The following is a 22,286-nucleotide window of genomic DNA, read 5'->3' as shown; positions in this document are numbered from 1 at the left end:
ATCTGTACCTCGTTTTTCTTTCTTCTTGTCAACATCAGTGGACTGGAGTTCATCTTTTCCTAATAAGGTGACTCCTTCAACCCAGAAATTATTGACGTTAAAATTCTGAGGGTCTGGAACATGTGGCAGTCTCCTCTCCAGAGAAGTGGGGGATCAGCTTTAAAAATATGCAAATTCTTGACTAATGAGGAAGTCACAGCATAAGAAGTAGAGAGGAAAGTGTAGGTTAGAGAGATACAAAGAAGTATTGCATGGTGCCAGGCAAAGTTGTGATGCTGCTTCTTAGGTTATTTTGTCCTTGAGTTTTTTTTTAAACCCAGATATGGAGTTGCCAAAATGTCAGAAAAGACCCTGGTTTAACATGGCAGGGGAGTGGTCAGTTCTCCCAGTTCAGTTTAGTTTTCCAGTTTCTTTTTAGGTGTAGCAGAGAAGCTGCTGCAGTCCAGAGAAAAGTTGCAAGCTTCAGCAGATGGTTCCTCTTCTTCCTGTATGAACCTGTGTTTGAATTCACCTTTTGTCAAGGAGAATGTTTATGGGATGTTACAGGAAATGGAACAGCTCCCTTGTTAAGTTCTGGGATCGAGTTGGTTGAGTTTTCAAACTGTTTTATTTTTGCTCATTTTTCAACTGTGTTGTTTAAATAAATTGTTTCGCTTAAAGTGGAATCCTTTGACTAGCTGCATCACACCTGGAATATTCACTTCACATCTGCGTTTAAAATAAAAGCTATGGTCGAGGCTACCTTGAAGTATTTTGAGGGTGTCTGGTCTGGTCCATAACAACAGATTTGTGACTTATCCAGGATTTGATTCAATTGTTCCACCTGAAGATTAGGGTTAATGGACACTAAGTGGTGAGTGGTATGTGTTAGTGTCTTTTTGTTCTGGGCATTGAATTCAGTTCGTTTAAACAGTGCTTTATGTAGCAATGGCACTTTTAGTCACTAAATGTTTTCTGGGGGTGGAAGAAGTGACTTTCAGGGTTTTACAAAAGTTGAGGAAGGCAAAGCTGCTGGAGTTAGAGTTGCCCTCATCAATGAGAAAAGGAGAGATAGTTACAGCAATAGTTCTGCATTTAAGCTTGCTGGAAATGCCACCAGAATCTTTGCTTCATTTTCAATTGAATTTTAGCTGCTTGCTTCTGAGACAAAACAAAGAGAAAAAGAAATTAAACACCTTGAATTATGACTAAAAGCAGAGGAAAAGAAAAAGAACGAATTGTCCTACCAGAACAAAAGACAAAGTCAGAATAGTTTTAGCAGAACAAAAGGAAGAGAGGAATGTCCTAGCAGAAGTAAGGGAGAAAGAGAGTTTGAACTTCATAAATTGGCACTTAGACAGGAAAATCAGCTTTAAAAGAATAGAGGTCAATATAGAAGGTGGCTTAGTGAGGAGTTAGGTTTGCTCATCCTCACTATCATAGCCAAAGCCCTGGTGAGGATCTACTTAAATATAGGTGAAAGTGAAGACTTCAGATGCTGGAGATCCGAGTCAAAAGATGTGGTGCTGGAAAAGCACAGCCAGTCATATAGCATCCGAGGCGCAGGAATGAAGAGCAGGTGCTCGAACTGCCGCCACATCTGTTTAAATATATCCAAGCATCATCTAAACTTGATGAGAAAGATGTAGAAGCCTTTTTCATCTCATTTGAGAAGGTAGTTAAATAATTGAAGTGGCCTGTGACCATGTGGATTTTGTTGATCCAATCAAAACTGTTAGGTAAGAGCTAGTGAGGTATTTGCATCACTACCACAGGAGGTATTTGGGCAATTGAGGAGATGACCAAAGCCATCTTAAATGCATTTGGGCTTATACCAGAAGCCTACAACCTCTGGAATCGAAGGAGGAACCCCGTTGAAACAAACATTGTGTTTGAAAGGATCAAACAAGCAATTTTGATAGGTGCATAAGTGCTTGAAAATAGATCAAACATATTCTGTTGTTAGAGAGACTATTATTTTGGAAGAGTTCAAAAATTCACTTCCTGAAATAGTGAGAACTCTGAAGAGTAAAGAGTTAAAACAACATTCGCTGATGATTGAGATAATTCATAAATCAAACTTTGGTTTCTACCATCAATTGCAATCCATTAGGGATAGAAATTGGGGAAAAGAGAAATCCTCATATGGTAAGGGGAAAGTATATCTCAGTGAAGATAAGAATAACGTACTATAGGGTATAAAGGAAACAATGAAGGGGAAAGAAAAGTTGAAAAGCTGCACTGTTTCCACTGCAATAAAAGTGTACCACATGAAGTCGGTGTTGGTGGATTAGAAAAAGCACTGGGAAGATGGATGTAGGAAAACAGGAGAAGCCAGTGAATTTTGTTGAAGTGGTGAAGGAAAGCACAGTGGAGGCTAATACGTTGGACCAAAATGTACAATCTGGAGGTTGGTTTTGGAGGAAGTGCCAGATCTTAAACCATTTACTTGCAAAGTTAAGGTTGACTTGCAAAGGCCAGGCGCAGCAGGTAAAGAAGTTAGTGTTAAGAGGTATGGGATCATCTCAATCTTTTTGAGAGATGAAATATGTAATTCACATGGACTACTGCTAAAACATTGCTTGTCTGTGGAATTCAGTGAGATAAGAAGTGCTCAGTTATGTAGAATGAGGTTAGGGTGTCCAGTGAGAAGTGGTAGTAGGAGTACTGGATGAACTCTTGGCACTAGGAATACAATTTGTCCTTACTAATCATATAGTTTGGTCATAGTAGGAATGCTGCCTACTGTGGTTGAAAAACCTGTGAAAAATCAAGCAACTAGACTTTTCTTGACTGTGCGGTAATAAGGTCACAAAGTCACCAGTCAAAACAGCAGGAGAAATCAACGAATACAGATAAGGAGATTGAAATAGAATTATCAGAAACCATGTTGCGACAAAACAGAAACACATGGGGGACAATGTGGATATTTTTAGCTCCGAAATTAACTGAGTTACAACAGAAAGATGAACAACTGAAGCAATTGTATCAAAAAGCATACATGGAAGAAGAATCTGAGTGTATCCCTGAGTATTACTATCTGAAAAATGATGTTTTAATGAGGAAATGAAGAACATTACATATTAAGGCAGAAGAGAACTGGGCAGACGTTCATCACTTATTACCAGTGGGTTATAGAACATTACAGCCCAGTACAGGCCCTTCGGCCCTCATTGTTGCATTGACTTGTGGAACAAAGGTTATATAAAAAAAAAAAGTGATGTGGTTATCGCATCAATTACCAGTAGGAGGTTATTTAGGGGTAAGAAAAGCTCAAGCTATAAAACAAACATTTTTATTGGCCTGGGCTGCGTAAGGATATAGTTATATTTTGCCAGACATGTCAGGTAAGTGGAAAACCACAGGCAATAATAAAACCTGCACCTTTTTAATACCTTTTTTCTGCATTTGAGGAACCTTTACGGGAGTCTTTAATTGATTGTGTCGGACCCTTACCTCAAACAAAAAGTGGGAATTGGTGTTTGTTGACAATAATAGATATAGGAAAAAGTGAGGACTGTAGATGCTGGAGAGTCAGGGTCGAAAAGCTGCACTGGAGTCGGGTAGCATCTGAAAAGCAGGAGAGTTGCTGAGTCCACTAGATTTCCAGAGGCCATTCCATTATGCAATATCTCAACTAAAAGGATTATACAAGAATTACTGAAATATTTCACTAGATATGAGCTACTCCGATACAATCAGATAATGTGTTAACTTCCTTGAATAATTTTGATTAAAATTTATGGACAGCTTAGGAATAAAATAATTTAAACCCACGCATACCATCATGAACTGCAGAAAGATGGCATTAAATATGAAAGACCATTTTAAGGACTTATCGTCAAGACTATCCAGATGATTGGGATAAAGGGATTCTGTTTGTACTTTTTGTAGTTAGATTCACCAAATGAATCTACCAAATTCAGTCCATTTGAATTAGTTTTTGTGCATGAAGAGAGAGAAATCCTGAAATTGGTGAGTCAGAATTCAGAGGCCACATTTGAACTATTGAGTCAAATTTTAGGGAATGATTAAATAGAATGGGTGAAGTTGCCTAGACGGTATTTAAAACTATCACTGCATACAATGAAACAAAGAATACAAAATCAAAAACTCATCATTTTGCTCATTGAGGTAAGGTTTTAGTGTTACTTCCTCGTAATAGATGAATCTTTTTGGGGAAAAAAAATGCTGAGTGGATCTTAGCTTGCCTCGCTCAATTCCTTTTGACTTGATATTTGATATGTCACACAGATGTCTGTCTGGAGTCTTGTGAATGTGCTCAAAAGGTATTTTGATAGGGAAGGAAAGTAGAAGGAAAATATGCTACTGGTTACAACACAGTAAAGAACTAAGTTCAGAAGATTCTGAATTTACATTCTGCAAATCAAATTGGACAGACCTCAAATTAGATTGTACAATGAGCAAGTTACCAAAAACTTCAGGATAAATTGAGTTACTTTCCAGAGGAAAATTTAAAATGACCTGAAAGAGTTATTGCTATGCATGGGGAGGTATGTGTGAATACACTGGGATATACTAGATCATAAGAAATGCTGTTCCAATTAAGCAACATCCTGATAAATTTAATCCTCCAAAGCTGGCACAAGTTCAAAAAGGGATTACACACATGCTGCAAGACAACATAATTGGAGTGAGTTGCAACGACTGGATCTCACCTGTTGTAATGTGCCAAAGCCAGATAGTCCACACATAACCATTGGGTACAATCGCAAAATCAATGCAATTACAAAGTCTGATTCCACGTTTGTGGACTGTATTGGGATAGATTTACTCAGAGGATACTGGCAAGTACCTATATCTGAAAGAGTGCAGACAATTTCAGCTTTTGTAGCATTGAATGAACTGTATCACTTTAAAGTTTATTTGGTGTGAAAAATGCACCAGCTGCATTTCAATGGCTGACCAATATTATCATTTCTGGATTACCTAATTTGTGTGGTATATATCGACAACTTTTTGTGATTTTTTTTTGTCACACAAGGAAGGACCATTTACAGCATGTATCAGAATCTTTCTATCAACTTTGGGAGGCAGGCTTGATCATAAACCTGGCTAAATCAATTTGCTAAAACCTAAGTCATATTCCTGGGCCTTGTTATCGGTCGTGGACAGATGGCCCCACGGAATGTGAAAATAAAAGTAATTGGAGAAATTTTCTTTACCATCGAAGAGAGCATGACTACTATTCCAGGATTGAGTGGGTTTTATCAGAAAACTATCGAATTTTAGCAGTGTTGCTGCTCCACACAGTTACTGAAGAAAAGTAGTGGATGGCAGACTGTCAAAAGGCATTTGACAACCTTAAAGCTGTGTTAACCATTGCCCTGATATTAGCCACACCGAATAATGCAAAGCCATTCAAGGTGCCTATCAATGCGAGTGATAGGCCTATTGGATATTTCTTCAGGAAATTGAACATTCATCAACAGAAATATTTGACAGTTGAGAAGGACGTTTTGATCTTGGTGTTGGTGTTACAACATTTCAGCGTTTATGTTGCCAGTAATATGTCTGAGACAATCCTATATGAGGATTATAATCCATTAAAGTGTTTGGAGAAACTTAAGGACAAAAATACCAGACTGATCAGGTGGAGCTTATTATTGCAGCCATTCAATTTGAAAATTGTACATGTGGCCGGCCGAGAAAACATAATTGCTGACGCATTGTCGAGATTTGGATGAGTAAACTCAGGTTTTCGGTGGCAAGAGAAAACAGACTGAAATAGAATGTGCTTTCATGGTTAAAGTCGATGTAAATGTATTGTAGTGTACTAACAGTAAGACCAAGGGATTTTAAAATGAAACCATTTTTGTAGATTGATGGTTAATTATTTTTAGGGGGGGGGAGCTGGGATGATGATGTCACTTTTACAAGATTTTGTCCTTTTTGGTTTTTTTTTTGAGGTCGTAAAGACAAAAGTGCCAAAATGCCTGAAAAGCCCCTAGCTTAACAATGGAGGGGAGTGGCCAGTTCTTCCATTTGAAGTTTGTTTCCTAGTTCCTTTAAGCTGTAGCAGAAGCTGCTGCAGTCCAGACAAAGCTTCAGCAGATGGTTCCTGACTGACTTTTCACTCTGAAACCTCTTCTTCCTGTAAGAACCTGTTTGAATTTACCTTTTTGTCAAGGAGAGTGTTTATGGGATTTTACAGGAAGTGGAACAACTCCCTAGTTAAGTTTTGGTATTGTGTTGGTCAAGTTTTCAAATATTTGTTATTCTAAATTGTTTTATTTTTGTTTGTGTTTCAACTGTGGTGTTTAAATAAATTCTGTTTTGCTTCAAGCAGTCATTTGACTAACTGCATCACGTCTGCAATAACCACTTCACATCAGTTTTTAAAATAAGAAAAGTTAGGGTCTCAGCTCTCCTCTTGAAGTATTTTGAGGGGGTCTGGCCTGGTCCATAACAAAGTGCAGGGTAATCCATCACATTCCTGATTTGTACCTTGGAGATGATGGACAAGCTTTGGGGAGTTGGGTGGTGAGTAACTCTCTCTCCAAAGGCTTTCCTGCTTTTTACTGCCCTTAGCCCCGATATTTAAATAGCTAAATAAAAACCAAAAGAACCGGAGATGCTGAAAATCAGAAACAAGATCAGAAATTGCTGGAAAAGCTCAGCGAGCCTTGAAGCATCTGTGGGGAGAAATCACTTAGTTTTAGGTCCAGTGACCCTTCTTCCAGTCTTATGGTAGCTCAGAAAAGATTGGTTTTCATACAGTATGGGGAGAGGGTCAAGAGATAGTGTAAACAATAATTGGAGATGGGGCCCAAAGAGAAAAGAAGAGATGAACAGATAAAGGACTGTATAAACATCTGCTTAGAATGAATAGCTACCAATGGCTAACAAAGGGTTGTGTGTAAAAGCAGAAATGTGCTAACACCTGGTGTAAGGGTTGGGATAAGGACATGGGAGACGTTACCTTATAGAGTCCAGAAGGCTATAGCATTCCAAGCAGAAAATGACATTTTTCTTTAGGCTTTTGCTGAGCTTTCCTGGTTAACTGTAGCAAGCCTGAGATATTGGTCAGGATACAGTCATAGTCATACACCACAGAAACAAATCCTTTGGTCCAACCAGTCCATGTTGACCACAGTTGCAAGTAAACTGGTCTCACCTACCTGTGTTTGGCCCTTGTCTCTCAGAACATTTTCTTTTTTATGTACTTATGTTTTAAGTGGTGTCAGTGTACTCCTAATCACCACTACTTCTGGAAGTTCATTTCACCCATGAACCACCCTTTTTTAAAAAGAAAAGCCCATTGTGTCTTTTATAAGTCTTTCTCCTGTCACCTTAAAAATATGACTGAGTGTTGAAATCCCCCACTTAGAGGAGTGGAAGTAAGGGCATTCAGCCCATCAAGTCCACTCCGCCGTTCAATCATTGTGATGGGCATTTCAATGCCACTGACTTGCACTCTCCACATATCCCTTAATTCCTTGTGAGATTAAGAATTGATTAATCTCTGCCTTGTAGACATTTAAAGTCCCAGCCTCACTGCACTCCGAGGCAATGAATTCCACAGGCCTACCACTCTCTGGCTCAAGAAATGTCTCCTCATTTCAGTTTTAAATTGACCCCCTCTAATTCTAAGGCTGTGCCCACGGGTCCTAGTATCCCTACCTGATGGAAACAAATTCCCAGTGTTCACCCTTTTAAAGTCATGCATTATCTTAAGTTTCTATTAGATGTCCCCTCAACCTTCCAAACTCTAATACAATCCCAAGATCCTCAGCCATTCATCATTATGTTAGGCCTTCCATTTCAGGAATCATCCATGTAAATCTCCGCTGGACATGCTCCAGTCCCAGTATGTCCTTCCTGAGGTGTGGGGCCCAAACCTGGACACAGTATTTTTAATGGGGCCTAACCAGAGCTTTATAAAGTCTCAATAGCAAATTGCTGCTTTTACATTCCAATCCTTTTGAGATAAATGACAACATTACATTTCTTAACCGTGGACTTAACCTGCAAATCAACCTTTATAGAATCCTGGAGTTCCACTCTCAGATCCCTTTGTACTTTGGCTTTATGAATTTTCTCACTGTTTAGAAAATAGTCATCCCTGTACTCCTTTCTCCGAAGCACAATACCTCACATTTGCTCACATTGAATTTCGTCAGCTATTTCTTGGACCACTCTCCTAAACTTTCTAAATTTTTCTGCAGCCTCTCCACCACCTCAGGACTACCTGCCTGTCGTCTTAGCTTCGTATCATCAGCGAACTTCGTCAGAATGCCCCCAGTCCCTTCATCCAGATCATTAAAATATAAAGTGAACAGCTGCAGCCCCAACACTGAACCCTGTGGGACACCACTTGTCACTAGCTGCCATTCCAAAAAAGAATCTTTTATCCCAACTCTCTACCTTCTATCAGATAGCCAATCTACAATCCATGCCAGTAGCTCACCTCAAACACCATGGGCACTCACCTTACTCAGCAACCTTCCGTGAAGCACCTTATCAAAGGCCTTTTGGAAGTCTAGATAGATAACTTTCACTGGGTTTCCCTGGTCTAACCTACTTGTTACCTTTTCAAAGAATTCTAACAAGTTTGTCTGGCACGACATCCCCTCCTTACTAAATCCGTGCTGACTTGTTCTAATCCAACCGTACATTTCCAAGAATTTAGAAATCTCATCCTTAATCATGGATTCTAGAATTTTACCTACAACCGAGGTCAGGCTATAATTTTCCATCTTTTGTCTTGATCCTTTCTTGAACAAGGGGGTTACAACAGCAATTTTCCAATCATCTGGGACTTTCACTGACCCCGTGATTTTTGAACGATCACAACCAATGCCTCTGCTATTTCCTCAGCCACTTCGCTCAGAACTCTAGGATGTAGCCCATCAAGTCCAAGAGATTTATCAATCTTTAGATCTTTTAGCTTTTCTAATCCCAGCCTCTCCCTAATAACTTAAATCTTCCATTCCTGGACACAACCAAAGTAATTTTCTACTGAGCCCTCCAGCTTAATAATATCCTTCCTGTATCTCGGCAACCAGACTGGGCACAGTACTCTAGAACAGGCCTTGCCAATGTCTTGTACAACCTTAACAAAGCATCCCAACTCCTATGCTCAAGTGTCTGAGCATCAAAGGCAATCATGCTAAACATGGTGGTGATTTGGAATGGCAGGCAACTGGGAGCGCTCATTCTCTGTGTGCAGAAAGTTCCTATGTGTTATGTAAAGCAGTCACCCAGTCTACGCTTTGTTACCTCAAAGTAGAGAACACCACATTGTGAACAGTGAATGCAATAGGTGACAGTGACTGAATTACAGACAAAGTGCTGATTCACCTAGAATGTGTGTTTGGGCCATTGGATCTTGGTGAGGGAGGAATTAAACTGGCACGTGTTACACCTTCTGCAGTTGCAGGGGATGGTGCTATGAGGCTGTGTCGGGCGTGTTGAGGATGAAGGAGGAGTGGACCAGGCTTTCACAGAGAGAATAGTCCTTGCATAAGGCTGACAAGGAAGGGGAGAGGGATATGTGTTTGATGGTGGCATCCTGCTAGAGGTGGCTGAAATGGCAGCTAATGATGCTCTGTACTCGGATGCTAGGGGGATGGTAAGGGCGCTTTTGCTGTTGTAGGAGGGAGGTAGGCAATGGAGTATCTGGGAGAATGGAATAGTGTCTTTACAACAAGTAGGGGTGTGAGGATATATATAGTCAAGGTAACTGTGGGAGTTGGTTGGCTTGCATTGGATACTGGTGGCCAGTCTATTGCCAGAAATGGAAATAAATATCAAGGAAGGGAGGAGTCATGGATGGACTAAGTGTAAATTTGAAGAGAAAGTGATTAACTTTCCAATTTAGATGAGAGACTGAAGCAGCATTGATGATACCATTGATATGTTGGCGAAAGAGTTGTGGGTGGGGAATAGAGTAGGACTGGAACACAAAGTTCCACGCACCCCACCAAGCAGGCCTGCATGATATTCATCCTTGATGAAGGGCTTGTGCCCGAAACGCTGATTCCCTTGCTCCTCGGTTGCTGCCTGACTGGCTGTGCTTTTCCAGTACCCCATGTTTCAATTCTGATCTCTAGCGTCCGCAGTTCTCACTTTCTCCTGGATAACTGGGGCCTGTGCACATACCCATGACCACCCTTTTGACAGGAAGAAAGTGAGAGAAGTTGAAAGATGTTGTTCAGAGTGAGGGCAAATTTGTCAAGGGGAGAAATGATATGGTGGATAGCTATGGTTCAGGTCTGTTTTTTCCAGAAAGAAACTGAGAGCGTGCAGTCTGTCCTGATTGGGAATGGATATGTGAAGGGATTGAATGTCTATGGTAAATAGGTGGTGGCTGAAATTCTGAAAGTGGTGTAAAGATTCAGAAATCACAGATGTAAGTGGGAAGAGACTAGACAAAGGGAGGAAAAGGTCAAGTCAAGGTTGGCAGAATTTAGTTCTGTGGTGCAGGAGCAGGCCAAGACAGTGGATCTTGGGTAGGAGGTAGAAGTGAGCTGTGCGGGGTTGGGAGACTGAGCTTAGAAGAATTGTGGGGGCATGGGGGGTGTGGGGTGGGGAGGCGGCTTCTGAGAGCTGGCGCTCAACCTCCGTAATGTAGAGGCCAGTCTGGTAGACAACAGCACCATCCTTGTCAGCAAGCTTAATTACAAATTTGGGGTTGGAACTAAAAGCAGTGAGTGCAGTCACTTTGTAGGGGAGATAGGTTGGAATGGGTGATGGGGTCAGAGAAACTGAGACGACCCATGTCATGTTGACCGTTTCTAAGGGCTCCTGGGGTAGGGGGTAAGCGAGAGGGGAAATGGTTGGGAAAACCTAAGCATTGTGCATCTCATATTTTTGTCTTTTATTTCCTGTTTAGGGAGTTTGTGACTGATAAAATGATGATGATAATGCAAGATGTGGAAAATGGTAAGTATGATTCCACTTCAGAATACAGATGTCATGAGTTAATTTTTATAATCAGGACAAAAAAACTTAACAAAATTATTGGGATCAAGAATCGGCCACTCTTCAGGGAAGCAAGAAAGCATACTCTTCACAGGGCTTTAACAATGGATGCACTGGAATCAGTGGGAAGGGCACTAAACTAAATAGGTAGGTGTTTACAATGGGCAGTTTTAGAAAGTTAATAATCAATGATAGTTCAGTGAAGGGGCAGAGCGATGAACAAGAGTACTGGTGAATAAAGTCAGAATAAGAAAAATTGAAGAGACAGAATTAAAGTTTTTTTTAATCTAAATGCATGGAGTATAGGGACCAAATGGGCTGCTTGATTTTCAGGGAGTACTTTTTTGTTTCTCATTGTCTCAAGCATATGATGCAATTTTTTTTACCTAATGTTTACCTGCTGTATATGTGTTCACTTTTCTAAAAAAAGATTTTCCTCTTTTTTAAAAAAAGGATATAGCACAAATACTAAAGATTATATAGCCTTTTTTGTTAGATTTTTAACGCATTCAAAGCATGTGGGTATAACCTTATAAGGATGGCTGTTTCCTTCCCTAATGGTCACTAGTGGACAAGGTGAGTTTTTCTGACAACCTACAGCTTTCGTGGTCATCATTAGACTCTTAATTTAAGATATTTATTGAATTCAAATTTCCATCATCTGCCATAATGGGATTCCAACCTGGGTCTCCAGAACACTGGCAAGGTTTCTGGATTAAAAGTCTAATTCTGTGGCCACAAGATCATCAACTCACATTAAATGTTTTAACCTGGAATCTGAGTGTATGTTCTTTTTTAGATTCTGATAAATAAAGCTCGTAAACCATGTTTCCAAAATGTGGTCATGGAAAACCGTGAACTGACATTAATTCAAATTTAGCAGATGGCAAATTAGGTCAGGAAAATTTGATCAATTATGAACTGAAAAATTCAGAGCATCACATTGGGACAAGTTTCAAAAATTATACGTTCAATTTGATGCAACTGCATAGTTTGAATCATTATTGCGTTTTCCCAACAGCAACCAGAAACAGGTCTATCTTCCAAAGCTGTAAATCCCAATCACTCAACAGCTGAGTGATCCACCGAAGCCGCCACCCCACTTTTGTAGTCCAAAAATAATCTCTCCAGTATTGGGCTTTTCTTCTATTTCAGAAATGTTCTGCATAATAGTTTGTTGACCTGTACAAGCCAATCCAATGTATATAGAATCTACACGGTATATCCACTGTTTTTCTCCTCCCAAATTTCACTTTTTCTGTACCCCTCAGCAAGGATTCTGACTCATTGCTTTTCTAACAAATAAGCTTAAGAAAATAATGACAGTAAATTAGTTAGTGATTTTATTATGGAATGTGAGCAATCATATAAATCAGTGATGCCCCTCAGCTTAAAACGCCACCAGTTGTCTCACTTACTTTAGAGTTTATGATGTTGAGGAAATTGACATGGATAGAGAATTGGCTAATGAACAGGAAGCTGAACTGTGTTAAATGGCTCATATCAGGTTAGCAAAAATTCATCAGATCGGTGCTGGGCCTCAGTTATTTGTAATCTGTGTTAATGACTTGGATAACAAGACTGAAGGATGTCTTGAGGCAGAGTGAGTAGTGTCCCTGGTTCTGAGCCAGAATTTCTGAGATCAAACATCACCTCCAGATTAATGGCCAAGGAAGATGTGTTTGTAACGCAGCCAAATCAGTTCAGTGTCAATTTGTAGATTGTTCCAATAAACATCAAATTCAGGCAGGAAGAGCACGAAAGTTTCCTGGTAAGCCATATGATGGAGACAAAATTGAAGCCTTTATTATCACTGTTAACTACAATGTGGGTGGCTCAGTGGATAGCATTGACTGCCTGACAGCACCAGTGACCCCGGGTTCGATTCTAGCTTCTGTGACTGAAGTTTGCGTGTACTTCCAGTTTTTCAATAGCTTTCTCCTGTTCCTCCATAATTCAAAGATATGCAGGTTAGGTGGATTGGCCATGTTAAATGACCCATGGTGTGCAGGGATTGCAGGCAAGGTGGATTATTCATAGTAAATAAGGATATAAGTATAAAGGGCTTTTGCCCAAAACGTCGATTTTGCTCCTTGAATGCTGCCTGACCTGCTGTGCTTTTCCAGTACTACTCTAATGTTGACTCTAATCTCCAGCATCTGCAGTACCCACCTCTGCCTAGTTGATTTTAACCTTACTGTGAACCCTCTTCCAAGGATGCCTACCTTGAAGAAGTTCTTCTCCTCCTCCCTCTACAAGGATCTCCGTGAGTGTGTGTGTCTTTCTCTCTCTCTCTCTCTCTCTCTCTCTCTCACACACACACACACACATTCACTCACTCACTCACTCACTCACTCACTCACTCACTCACACTGCAACCCCCAGGTTATCTCCTCTACCCTGAAGCTCTTAAACCATGTCCTGAAACAGACTCACTACCACAGCCACATCTCCTTCCACAGTGTCTGCCTCTAGAACCAACTGATCCCATGTGGACTCAGAACCACATTCAGACCATATCATCCAAATACACCAAGTGATCAGGAAGACACCTGGAATTTTAGCCATTTTTGATCGGTTGATAGATTATGAAAAGAAAGAATTCTTGTCACAGCTATGTAGATCTTTGTTGAGGCATCACCCAGATACTGCATACTTTATTGGCTCTTATTTAGAGGGATACACTTGCATTGGAAACAGTTTAGAGGAGGTTTACTAGTTTGATTTCTGGTGTGAAGTATTTGTCGTACTATTAAAATTGGATCTTGTAATCATTTGTCATTTAGAAGAATGATAAGTGATGTTGATAGGATAAATGGATAGATGCTAGTGAATGTTTTCCCTCATGGGGCAGCCTAAAACTAGAAGAAAAAGTTGCTAAATAAGGAGTATTCCATTTAAGACCAAGATTAAAAATTTCTTCTCTTGAGATTTGTTAATTTCTGTGCCATAGAGACGAGTGGAGATTTGTCAGCCTCAAATTATATTTAGAATATTGATTTCAAGGAGTGGAGGTATATAGGTAGATAATAGTAGGTAGCATCTATCTTCTATAGCATATTTTAAAAATGAAAACACCCAAAAGCATTTCACTGGTGCACTATACAAAAAAGACACACAATCACCGGGGGTATTAAGTCAGATGACTAAAACACTAGTCAAAGAAGTGATTTTTAAGAATTTGTTTGAAGAGAACAAGTGTGATTAAAAAAGCATGACACCAGTAGTAGAATGATTATGATAGATATTTATAAACAAAGTCAGAATTAAATGAGGTCCTGAAGGAGATTAGAGATTGGGAGGCGAAGACCATGGAATGCTTTAAAGAAAAAGGATGAAGACTTTAAATCAAGGTTGTCACCCTGGGAGTAAAAAGTGAAAGTGCGGCCACAGTCAGATCATTGAAAAGTGGAGCATGGCCTGTGTTTACTTTTTATGTTGTCATATTCTTAGTAATATTTTCTGTTAAAAATTAAAATTGGAGTACTTGCAAAAAGGATTCATGTTTTTATTCATTTTGTAATTGCTGAATTTTTTTTTAGGAAAAGACAGCCTAAAGGAGAACCAGTCAGCTGAGTTAGAAAGGTAAAGGTAAAATTTTATTTAATTTGTTTATTCATTTGCAAGCCATAGACATAACTGGCATGCTCAATATATTGCCCACTTCTAGTTGCTGTCAGGTAGTATGCTGACTTGAACTACTACTATCTCTGTGGTGACACAACTACCATGGGGCTTTTAATGAGAGGGTTCTCGGATATGCCTTCGATTGAAGGGGTGCCTGGCTTGTTGAACTTTATTGGAGCTGCTTTGAGCACTCTTAACTGTGCCTTATGGAGAGTAGAAAACCTGTGGGAAGTCAACAACAGCTCAGGAAGTACCTTACAGTTCACCAAGTTCTCCCTTCTACAAAATTGTTTGTGCATGACAAAAGTAACCAATGTTTAGCAGTACATGCTCATGCACAACAAAAAAAAGGAATGTTCTTTCAAAGTTGAATCACTCGATATAACCGCAGACAGTGAAGTCTGCAGATGCTGGAAATCAGAGTCGAGAGTGTGTTGCTGGAAAAGCACAGCAAGTCAGGCAGCATCCAAGCAGCAGGAAAATCGACCTTTCGGGCTGGAGTACTTCATCAGGGATGAGGCTGGGAGCCTCGGGTGGAGAGGTAAATGGGAGGAGGGTGGGGGTGGGAATAATTTAGCTGAGAGTGCAACAGGTGGATGGAGGTGGGAGTAAAGAGGATAAGTTGAGGGGGTGGAGGGTGGAGCACATAGATGGGAAGGAAGATGACATGTCTTGAACGTGGTGCTGAGCAGGCAGGTTGGAATTGGGGTAAGGTGGGGGGAGGGGAAATCAGGAAACTGGTGAAGTCCACATTGATGTCCTGGGGTTGAAGGGTCCCGAGGCGGAAGATAAGGCATTTTTCCTCCAGGCGTCTGGTGGTGAGGGAATGTCGATGGAGGAAGCCCAGCACCTGCATGTCCTCAGCAGAGTGGGAGGGGGAGTTGAAGTATTCAACCACGGGGCAATGGGGTTGGTTGGTGCAGGTCTCCCGGAGATGTTCTCTAATGCGCTCTGCAAGAAGGCATCTAGTCTGCCCAATGTAGAGGAGACCACATCAAGAGTAATGGATACAATAACTGACATGTGGAAGTGCAGGTGAAACTTGATGGATGTGGAAGGGTCCTTTGGGGTCTTGGATGGAGGTAAGGAGGGAGGTATGGGCGCAGGCTTTGCAATTCTTGCGATGGCAGGGGAAGGTGCCAGGAGGGAGGGGGAGTTGTTAGGTGGCGTGGACCTGACCAGATAGTTGCGGAGGGAACAGTCTTTGTGGAAAGCAGATAGGAGTGGGGAGGGAAATACATCCCTGGTGGTGGGGTCAATGTGTAAGTGGCGGAAATATCAGCGGATGATGCGATTAATGCAGAGGTTGGTGGGATGGAAGGTGAGGACCAGGGTGGGGGGTTCGGTCCTTTTTGCAGTTAGAGGGGTGGAGCTGGTCCTCCTGGGAGGAATGACGAGGAATTGTGAATATTGGATAGCATTTTTGCAGGTGGTAGAGTGGGAGGTGGTATAGTTCAGATAGCTGCGTTTGTTTTAAAAAAAATGTCAGTGTTAAGTCGGTTCTTGTGGATGGAGAGGTCGAGGAAGGAGAGAGAGGTGTCAGAGATGGTCCAGGTGAATTTAAGCTCTGGGTGGAATATATTGGTGAAGTTGATGAACTGTTCGACCTCCTCGTGGGAACACGAGTTGGCACCGATGCAATCATCAATGTAGCAAAGGAAGAAGTAACTCCGGAAGATGGACTTTTCTACATAGCCACAAAGAGGTAGGCATAGCTGGGGCCCATGCGGGTGCCCATGGCTATCCTTTCGTTTGGAGGAAGTGGGAGGATTAGAAGGAGAAATTGTTGAGGGTGAGGACCAGTTCAGCCAAACGAATGAGAGTGTCAGTGGAAGGATACTGGTGGGAGAGAAAGAAACTAAGGGCTCGGAGGCCCTAGTCATGGCGGATGGAGGTGTCGAGGGACTGGATGAGGTGCTGGGGGCCGAGCAAACGCAAGTCTTGGAGGAGGTGGAGGGCGTGGGTGGTGTCCCGAACAAATGTGAGGAGTTCCTGGACCGGGGGGATCGAACAGTATCGAGGTAGGTGGAGATGAGTTCGATGGGGCAGGCGCAGGCTGAGACGATAAGTCAGCTGGGGTGGTCAGGCTTGTGGATCTTGGGTATGAGGTAGAATTGGGCGGTGTGGGGTTCTCAAACTTTGTGGTTGAAAGCTGTGGGTGGGAGGTCCCCTGAGGTGATGAGGTTGTTTACGGCCTGGGAGATGATGGTTCAGTGATGCGGTGTGAGGTCATGGTGGAGAGGGCGGTAGGAGGGGATGTCTTTGATTTGGCGCCTGGCTTCAACAGTGTAGAGGTCAGCGCACCAAACTGCGAACTGTCCATCTGCCTTCCCACCCATCTGCCCCATCTTCCCCTTCGACCTATCACCTTTAGCTCCACCTTCATTTACCTATAGCACTCTTAGCCTCATTGCTTACCATCTCCCCATGCTCACCCCTCCTCTTTATCTCTCCACCCCTGAAACTCCCAGTCTCATTGCTGATGAAGGGCTCTGGCCCAAAACGTTGATTTTTTTTTCTCTCTGCTCCTCTATCGCTACCTGACCTGCTCTGCTTTTCTTGCAACACACTCTCAACTAGAATAACCAGCCTTTGACCTTATCTTGTGGTCACAGTGCTCGCATAATTGGTTAAGTTTCTGGGAGAGGGTAATGTCAGACTCTTGATAGTGCCATTTGAATATAATTGGACTCTCTTATTGGGAATGGTCATTATTTGGCCAGATCTTACTACATCTAAGGATTGCTTCAATATGTGATGAGTTGCAAATGAAACTGACTTGTGTGCAATCATCAGTGAACACCCACTTGTGACCTGAAAGTTATGAAGTCATATGGGGTATGATCGCAACCATTAGAGAGCTTTCTCTCTGATTTTCATTGATTTAAGTTTTGATAGATCTACTCAACGTCAAACACAGTAAAATTCTGCTTTAAATGTAAGAGAATTTGTTTATGGGTTTGTCAAAGCCAGCAGTGGGGTGTCCTTCATGAAGCTGGACTTGAGCTATGTGTACTTGCAAATGTGGTTATATGAGAATTTCTACAACTAATACTGATAAGGATTTGTACCAATATATGACACTGCCATTGGGGTAATGTCAGGCTGCTCAATGTTTCCATATACAATGGAAAACATTTTACAAGGTCTAACCCAGGTCACCATTGATCTGGATGACATGCTAACAACAGGAAAGATCAATAATGAGCACTTGGAGAAGTTGGACATAGTACTTAGACATTTCCCCCAGGTGGGCATACACCTCAGAAAGGAAGAATTTGTGTTCCAGGCACACCAAGTCTGGGCTACAAAGTCAGTACTGGGTTACGTCCATTGGAAGATAAAGGCTCCCACATCTGTACCAGAGCTTGGGTCTTTTCTTGGGCTGATGAATTATTAGAGCCACAGAGGTGTACAGCATGGAAACAAACCCTTCAGTCCAACCCCGTCCATGCGGTCCAGATATCCCAACCCAATCTAGTCCCACCTGCCAGCACCTGGCCCATTTCCCTCCAAACCCTTCCTATTCATATACCTATCCAAATGCCCCTAAAATGTTGCAATTGTATCAGCCTCCACCACATCCTCTGGCAGCTCATTCCATACATTATGGAAATGTCATACATAACTTGGCCTCCATTCTGATATCTTTTACATCAACCCTTTTAAAAAAACGGTAAGTCTTGGAAAGTGCCCAAAACGTCAATTTTACTGCTCCTCGGATGCTGCCTGAACTGCTGTGCTTTTCCAGCACCTCTAATCCAGAATCTGGTTTCCAGCATCTGCAGTCATTGTTTTTACCTCGTTGATTTTAACTCTACTGCGAATCTTCTTGCAAGGATGCCTGCCTTGAAGAAGTTTTCCTCCTCTCTCTACAAGAATCTCAGGGAGACCCTCTCCCACTGCAACTCCCAGGTCATTTCCTCTGCCCTGAAGTTCTTTCAACCATGTCCTACTACAGCCACATTTCCTTCCTCATTGGCTGCCTCCGTAACCAACTCATCCCACATGGACTCCAGACCACCTCTAAACGGGGTCCTTGATGCCACACTTGGTTGGATGCAGCTTTGATGGCAAGGGCTGTCACTGTCTCACCTCAGCTCAGCTATTTTGTCCGTGTTTGAAACAAGGCTATAATGAGATCAGTAGCTGAATGACCCTGTGTGTCACTCAGCACGTTAGTGCTGAGCAATGTTGATGATACCTTCGATCACTTTACTAATGTTTAAGAGTAGACTGAAGGGGCGGCAATTGGTCAAGTTGGATTTGTCCTTTTTTTTTTGTATGCATTAGTGAGCCAGGTGGGTTTTTTGACAATTAACAATAGTTTCATGGTCATCAGTAAATTCTTAATTCCAGATAGTTTTTATTGAATTCAAATTTCACCGTCTACTGTGGTGGGTTTTGAACCTGCGCCCTCAGATCATTTACTGAATTTCTGGGTTAATAGTCCAGCAATAATATCACTGGGCCATTGCCTCCAGCATGTGCCCCTATAAGCCTTTTGAAGGTGGTAGAAAATGTTGCATCAAGTTGTTTTTAAAAAAAAAAGTGTACAGGACAATTAATTTTATAGTTAGAGCATGGAAAATGAAAAAAAACGTAATGAAAAACTATTTTATAAAAAGACACTCAGCCTAGCTTTGGTGTTGTGGCCAATAATGGGCATCATTACTTTAGAAAGAATGTCAAGATCTTGGAGATGGTATAGAGGAGATTTACGAGAATTGGATCGGGATGAACACTTAATTCATATGAAAAGACTAAGAAACACTGGACTTATTTTCCTTTTCGGCAGATGGTTTTAAATGGAAATTTTGATTTGAGGCATTCGAAATTAGAAAGGGTTTTCATAGATTAGATGAGGCAACAGGTTGCAGTTGACAATAGAGTCAATAACCGGAGAACAGATTAAGGATCGTTTTCAAATGAAGTAAGTGACATGAAGAGTTGTTTTCTCTTTTTGTTTAATTGAAGTAAGTTATCATCTGAAATGCACTTCCTGGAAGTGTGGTGGAAATAAGAATAAATTTGAAAATGAATTGAGTAAGTAAATAAATGGAAAGATTTGAAAGAAAAAAGAATGGATCTAATTGGGTCATTCTTTGTCAGAATATTGATATTAATAGATACAAGTGAATTCAAGGATGTCTTTACAACCATTTGTGAACTCTTCTTTGTTCTCTTGCTGAATTGTTTTCTTTCTGAATAAAACAGCCTCCTTCTATCCTGTGGATAACTATCATGAAACGTGTAGCTAGCAGAATGTCCTTTTGCTTTCTTTTTCATGTAGCTTAATGCTGTGTGCCATTTTGATGGTCTATAATGTGGAATACCGGAGGCATGTTTCTCAAGTGCAACAATTAAAGCTGAACATAAATTTGTTTGCTTTAGAAGTATGTAATGTAATGTAATGCAATAAAAGCATGTTTTTATTTCGTAGGGACTTGATGCCACAAAATACAAATTACAGCATTGCTGGTGAGTAAACGCATGCACTTTCAATCATTCCTTTAATATGTAAATTCTCCCTTTTTTTGGAAGGGTTTTATATATTTGTTTTGAACTATTGCAATCTGACATGACATAGAGCACTTCTGAGAGCACATGATATAGACTGAGGGAAAAGTTCTTGCCTCTTTTTACATTTCACTTAACAGCATTTTATTTAGATTATTTGCGTGTCTCATTGCCTTTACTTTATGTTCATTGTTCTGTACATTTTTTGCTTAAATGCTTTACTTTGTTGGGACTAGCTTTATTGTGTGTCTAATTCTAAATGCTGCCTCCATGTTTACGTGAATGCATCATGACTTGCTCATTTGTCTGTTCAGACCCTTGGTTTGTATGTGACTGGCTAACTCATGAACACTTTTCTGTAAATGAAATGAAGATCTGAATAGCCATTCTGTGCGGATAGGAAAATGCATTTGCTCATCAAAGCTAAATTTCCAGATTGTCTTCCTGTCTTGCTTATGACACAGGGCAGGGAATGTTTAAGCCTTGGGCTATGATTAATAGGATAAGTGTTTTTTAAAAAAAAGTGAAAGATTTGTTTTTGAAATGTTTCATTTTATTTCTGTTTTTATTTGAAGTTACAAACAGATAAGTGTAAGTGAAGTATTTTGCAAGGAGCTTGTGCTCCAATCGGAGACCCTTTCTCTCCCTTGTGCACTCCTGCAGGCTTACTCGTGAATCTATTGGCAGGAGATTCAGAAGAGACATGATCTGTGATTGGAGGAACAACAAACAGCTTGAGGCATTGAGTCATGATTCTTCTTAGACCAACAGAGTGAGGGTATATGGAGAAGGGTAATGGTGATAAAGAGGATAGGGGTAAAACTGTGTGAGAGGCAAAGCAGGCTGAGAAAGGAGGAAACCGAACTCTATAGGTCTGTTCACTTCTGATATCAACAGGTCAGGAGCATTCAAGGAGCAGGAGAATCCGTGTTTGGGCATAAGCCATTCAGAAATCCAGAGCTTATGCCCGAATCGTTGATTCTCTTGCTCCTCAGATGCTGCCTGACCTCAGTGCTTTTCCAACACCACACTCTCAACTCTGATCCCCAACATCTGCAGTGCTCACTTTCTCCCATTCACTTCTGATACCCATGTTCAAATCCAGTATGGTGAATTACCAACTAGAAATGACTTATGGGTCAGCATTAGTTAAACTTAACTGCTTAGCTTAATCCAAGTCATAGCTTCATCCCCTGTTAATCATGAATTGTAGATCTGCTTCTTAACCATAAAGGCGAATATTGGCTTTACTTTTAAGCTTTGTCTACTTCCCATTTTCTAATGGTAATTTCTATTAACCATTCAAATGATTAGTTTATTGCTTTTAAATCTTTTTTGAATAAATTCATGTTTGCTGTTGCAGCAGTCCTTATCTTTCTGAAGTTTTTTCACTGGCCTCCTGAGGAAGAGAAATTTAGATGTAATGCCATCCCAAGCAAAAACTGGCCACCCCAATTTAGCTGATAAAACAAAAAAACAGTATCTTGTCAATCTAATTACTTATTTAAGGTCTATTGAGCATGTTGGAAGTTTGTTTCATTTCAGCACATCTGAATTGCATGTTGCCATAAATACCTGATCAATATTTCTAATTTCTGAATGAAATTTTCTTCACCTTTCTAATAAGCAATGTCTTTGACTGTAGTAAATCTCTCCTTTTGCTACATTAAGCCGATTAATGCCTTTTAAAAATCTTGTACTATGCCCATGCAATATTCAAGCCGATCCCACTGTCTAGACTGTTGTGATGAAGCATTTCTATACCAGAGTAGAATTAATTAATTAGAATCAAAATAGTTCAGCAAGTGCCTCAAGCTATTCATTTCCAGATACTCCACTGTTTATTCTGCCATGTCCTCTGCTTCTGTTGAAAATTTTGCAATACCTTTGATTTGACTTTTATGTTCTTGTGCAACTCTGTATTTGAGTCCTCTGTGACAAGCATATTTTACACTTAAGCTTTATGTTCCATCTACCTATGTACACTCATGTTATATATAATCTGATGAATTAGAGATATCTTCTGGATGGTGCAATACTGATTCTTGGTATTTTTTTCTACTCAAAGGAATGGATGCACTACTTCATGCACCTCTCCGAATCCCATTGCAACAAATTGAGGTAAATCAGCATTTGTCTTTGATACAAGTACTGATGTCTGTTTAGGATTGTACCTTCAACTGTGAAACCTAATAGTTTGCCTTTATTCAAAG

The 22,286-nt window shown here is 40.7% G+C and overlaps 1 protein-coding gene across 6 annotated transcripts in view; it reads left to right on the top strand.

The window, feature by feature from the left end:
- The window catches only part of knl1 (kinetochore scaffold 1), a 113,141-nt gene that overhangs the window by 25,185 nt on the left and 65,670 nt on the right, over positions 1 to 22,286 (top strand). For all 6 annotated transcript variants that reach the window (XM_060828761.1, XM_060828760.1, XM_060828762.1 and 3 more), the window contains 4 exons: positions 10,838 to 10,887; positions 14,469 to 14,511; positions 19,997 to 20,034; positions 22,142 to 22,194. In XM_060828761.1, the coding sequence (XP_060684744.1) occupies positions 10,838 to 10,887; positions 14,469 to 14,511; positions 19,997 to 20,034; positions 22,142 to 22,194 (184 nt within the window). The remainder of the gene's footprint in view (positions 1 to 10,837; positions 10,888 to 14,468; positions 14,512 to 19,996; positions 20,035 to 22,141; positions 22,195 to 22,286) is intronic.

The sequence above is a fragment of the Hemiscyllium ocellatum genome, chromosome 8 (genome assembly GCF_020745735.1).
Source record: "Hemiscyllium ocellatum isolate sHemOce1 chromosome 8, sHemOce1.pat.X.cur, whole genome shotgun sequence".
Taxonomy (NCBI): domain Eukaryota; kingdom Metazoa; phylum Chordata; class Chondrichthyes; order Orectolobiformes; family Hemiscylliidae; genus Hemiscyllium; species Hemiscyllium ocellatum.
Note: the sequence above shows the minus strand (reverse complement) of the source record. Positions and strands in the feature narration are given on the sequence as shown.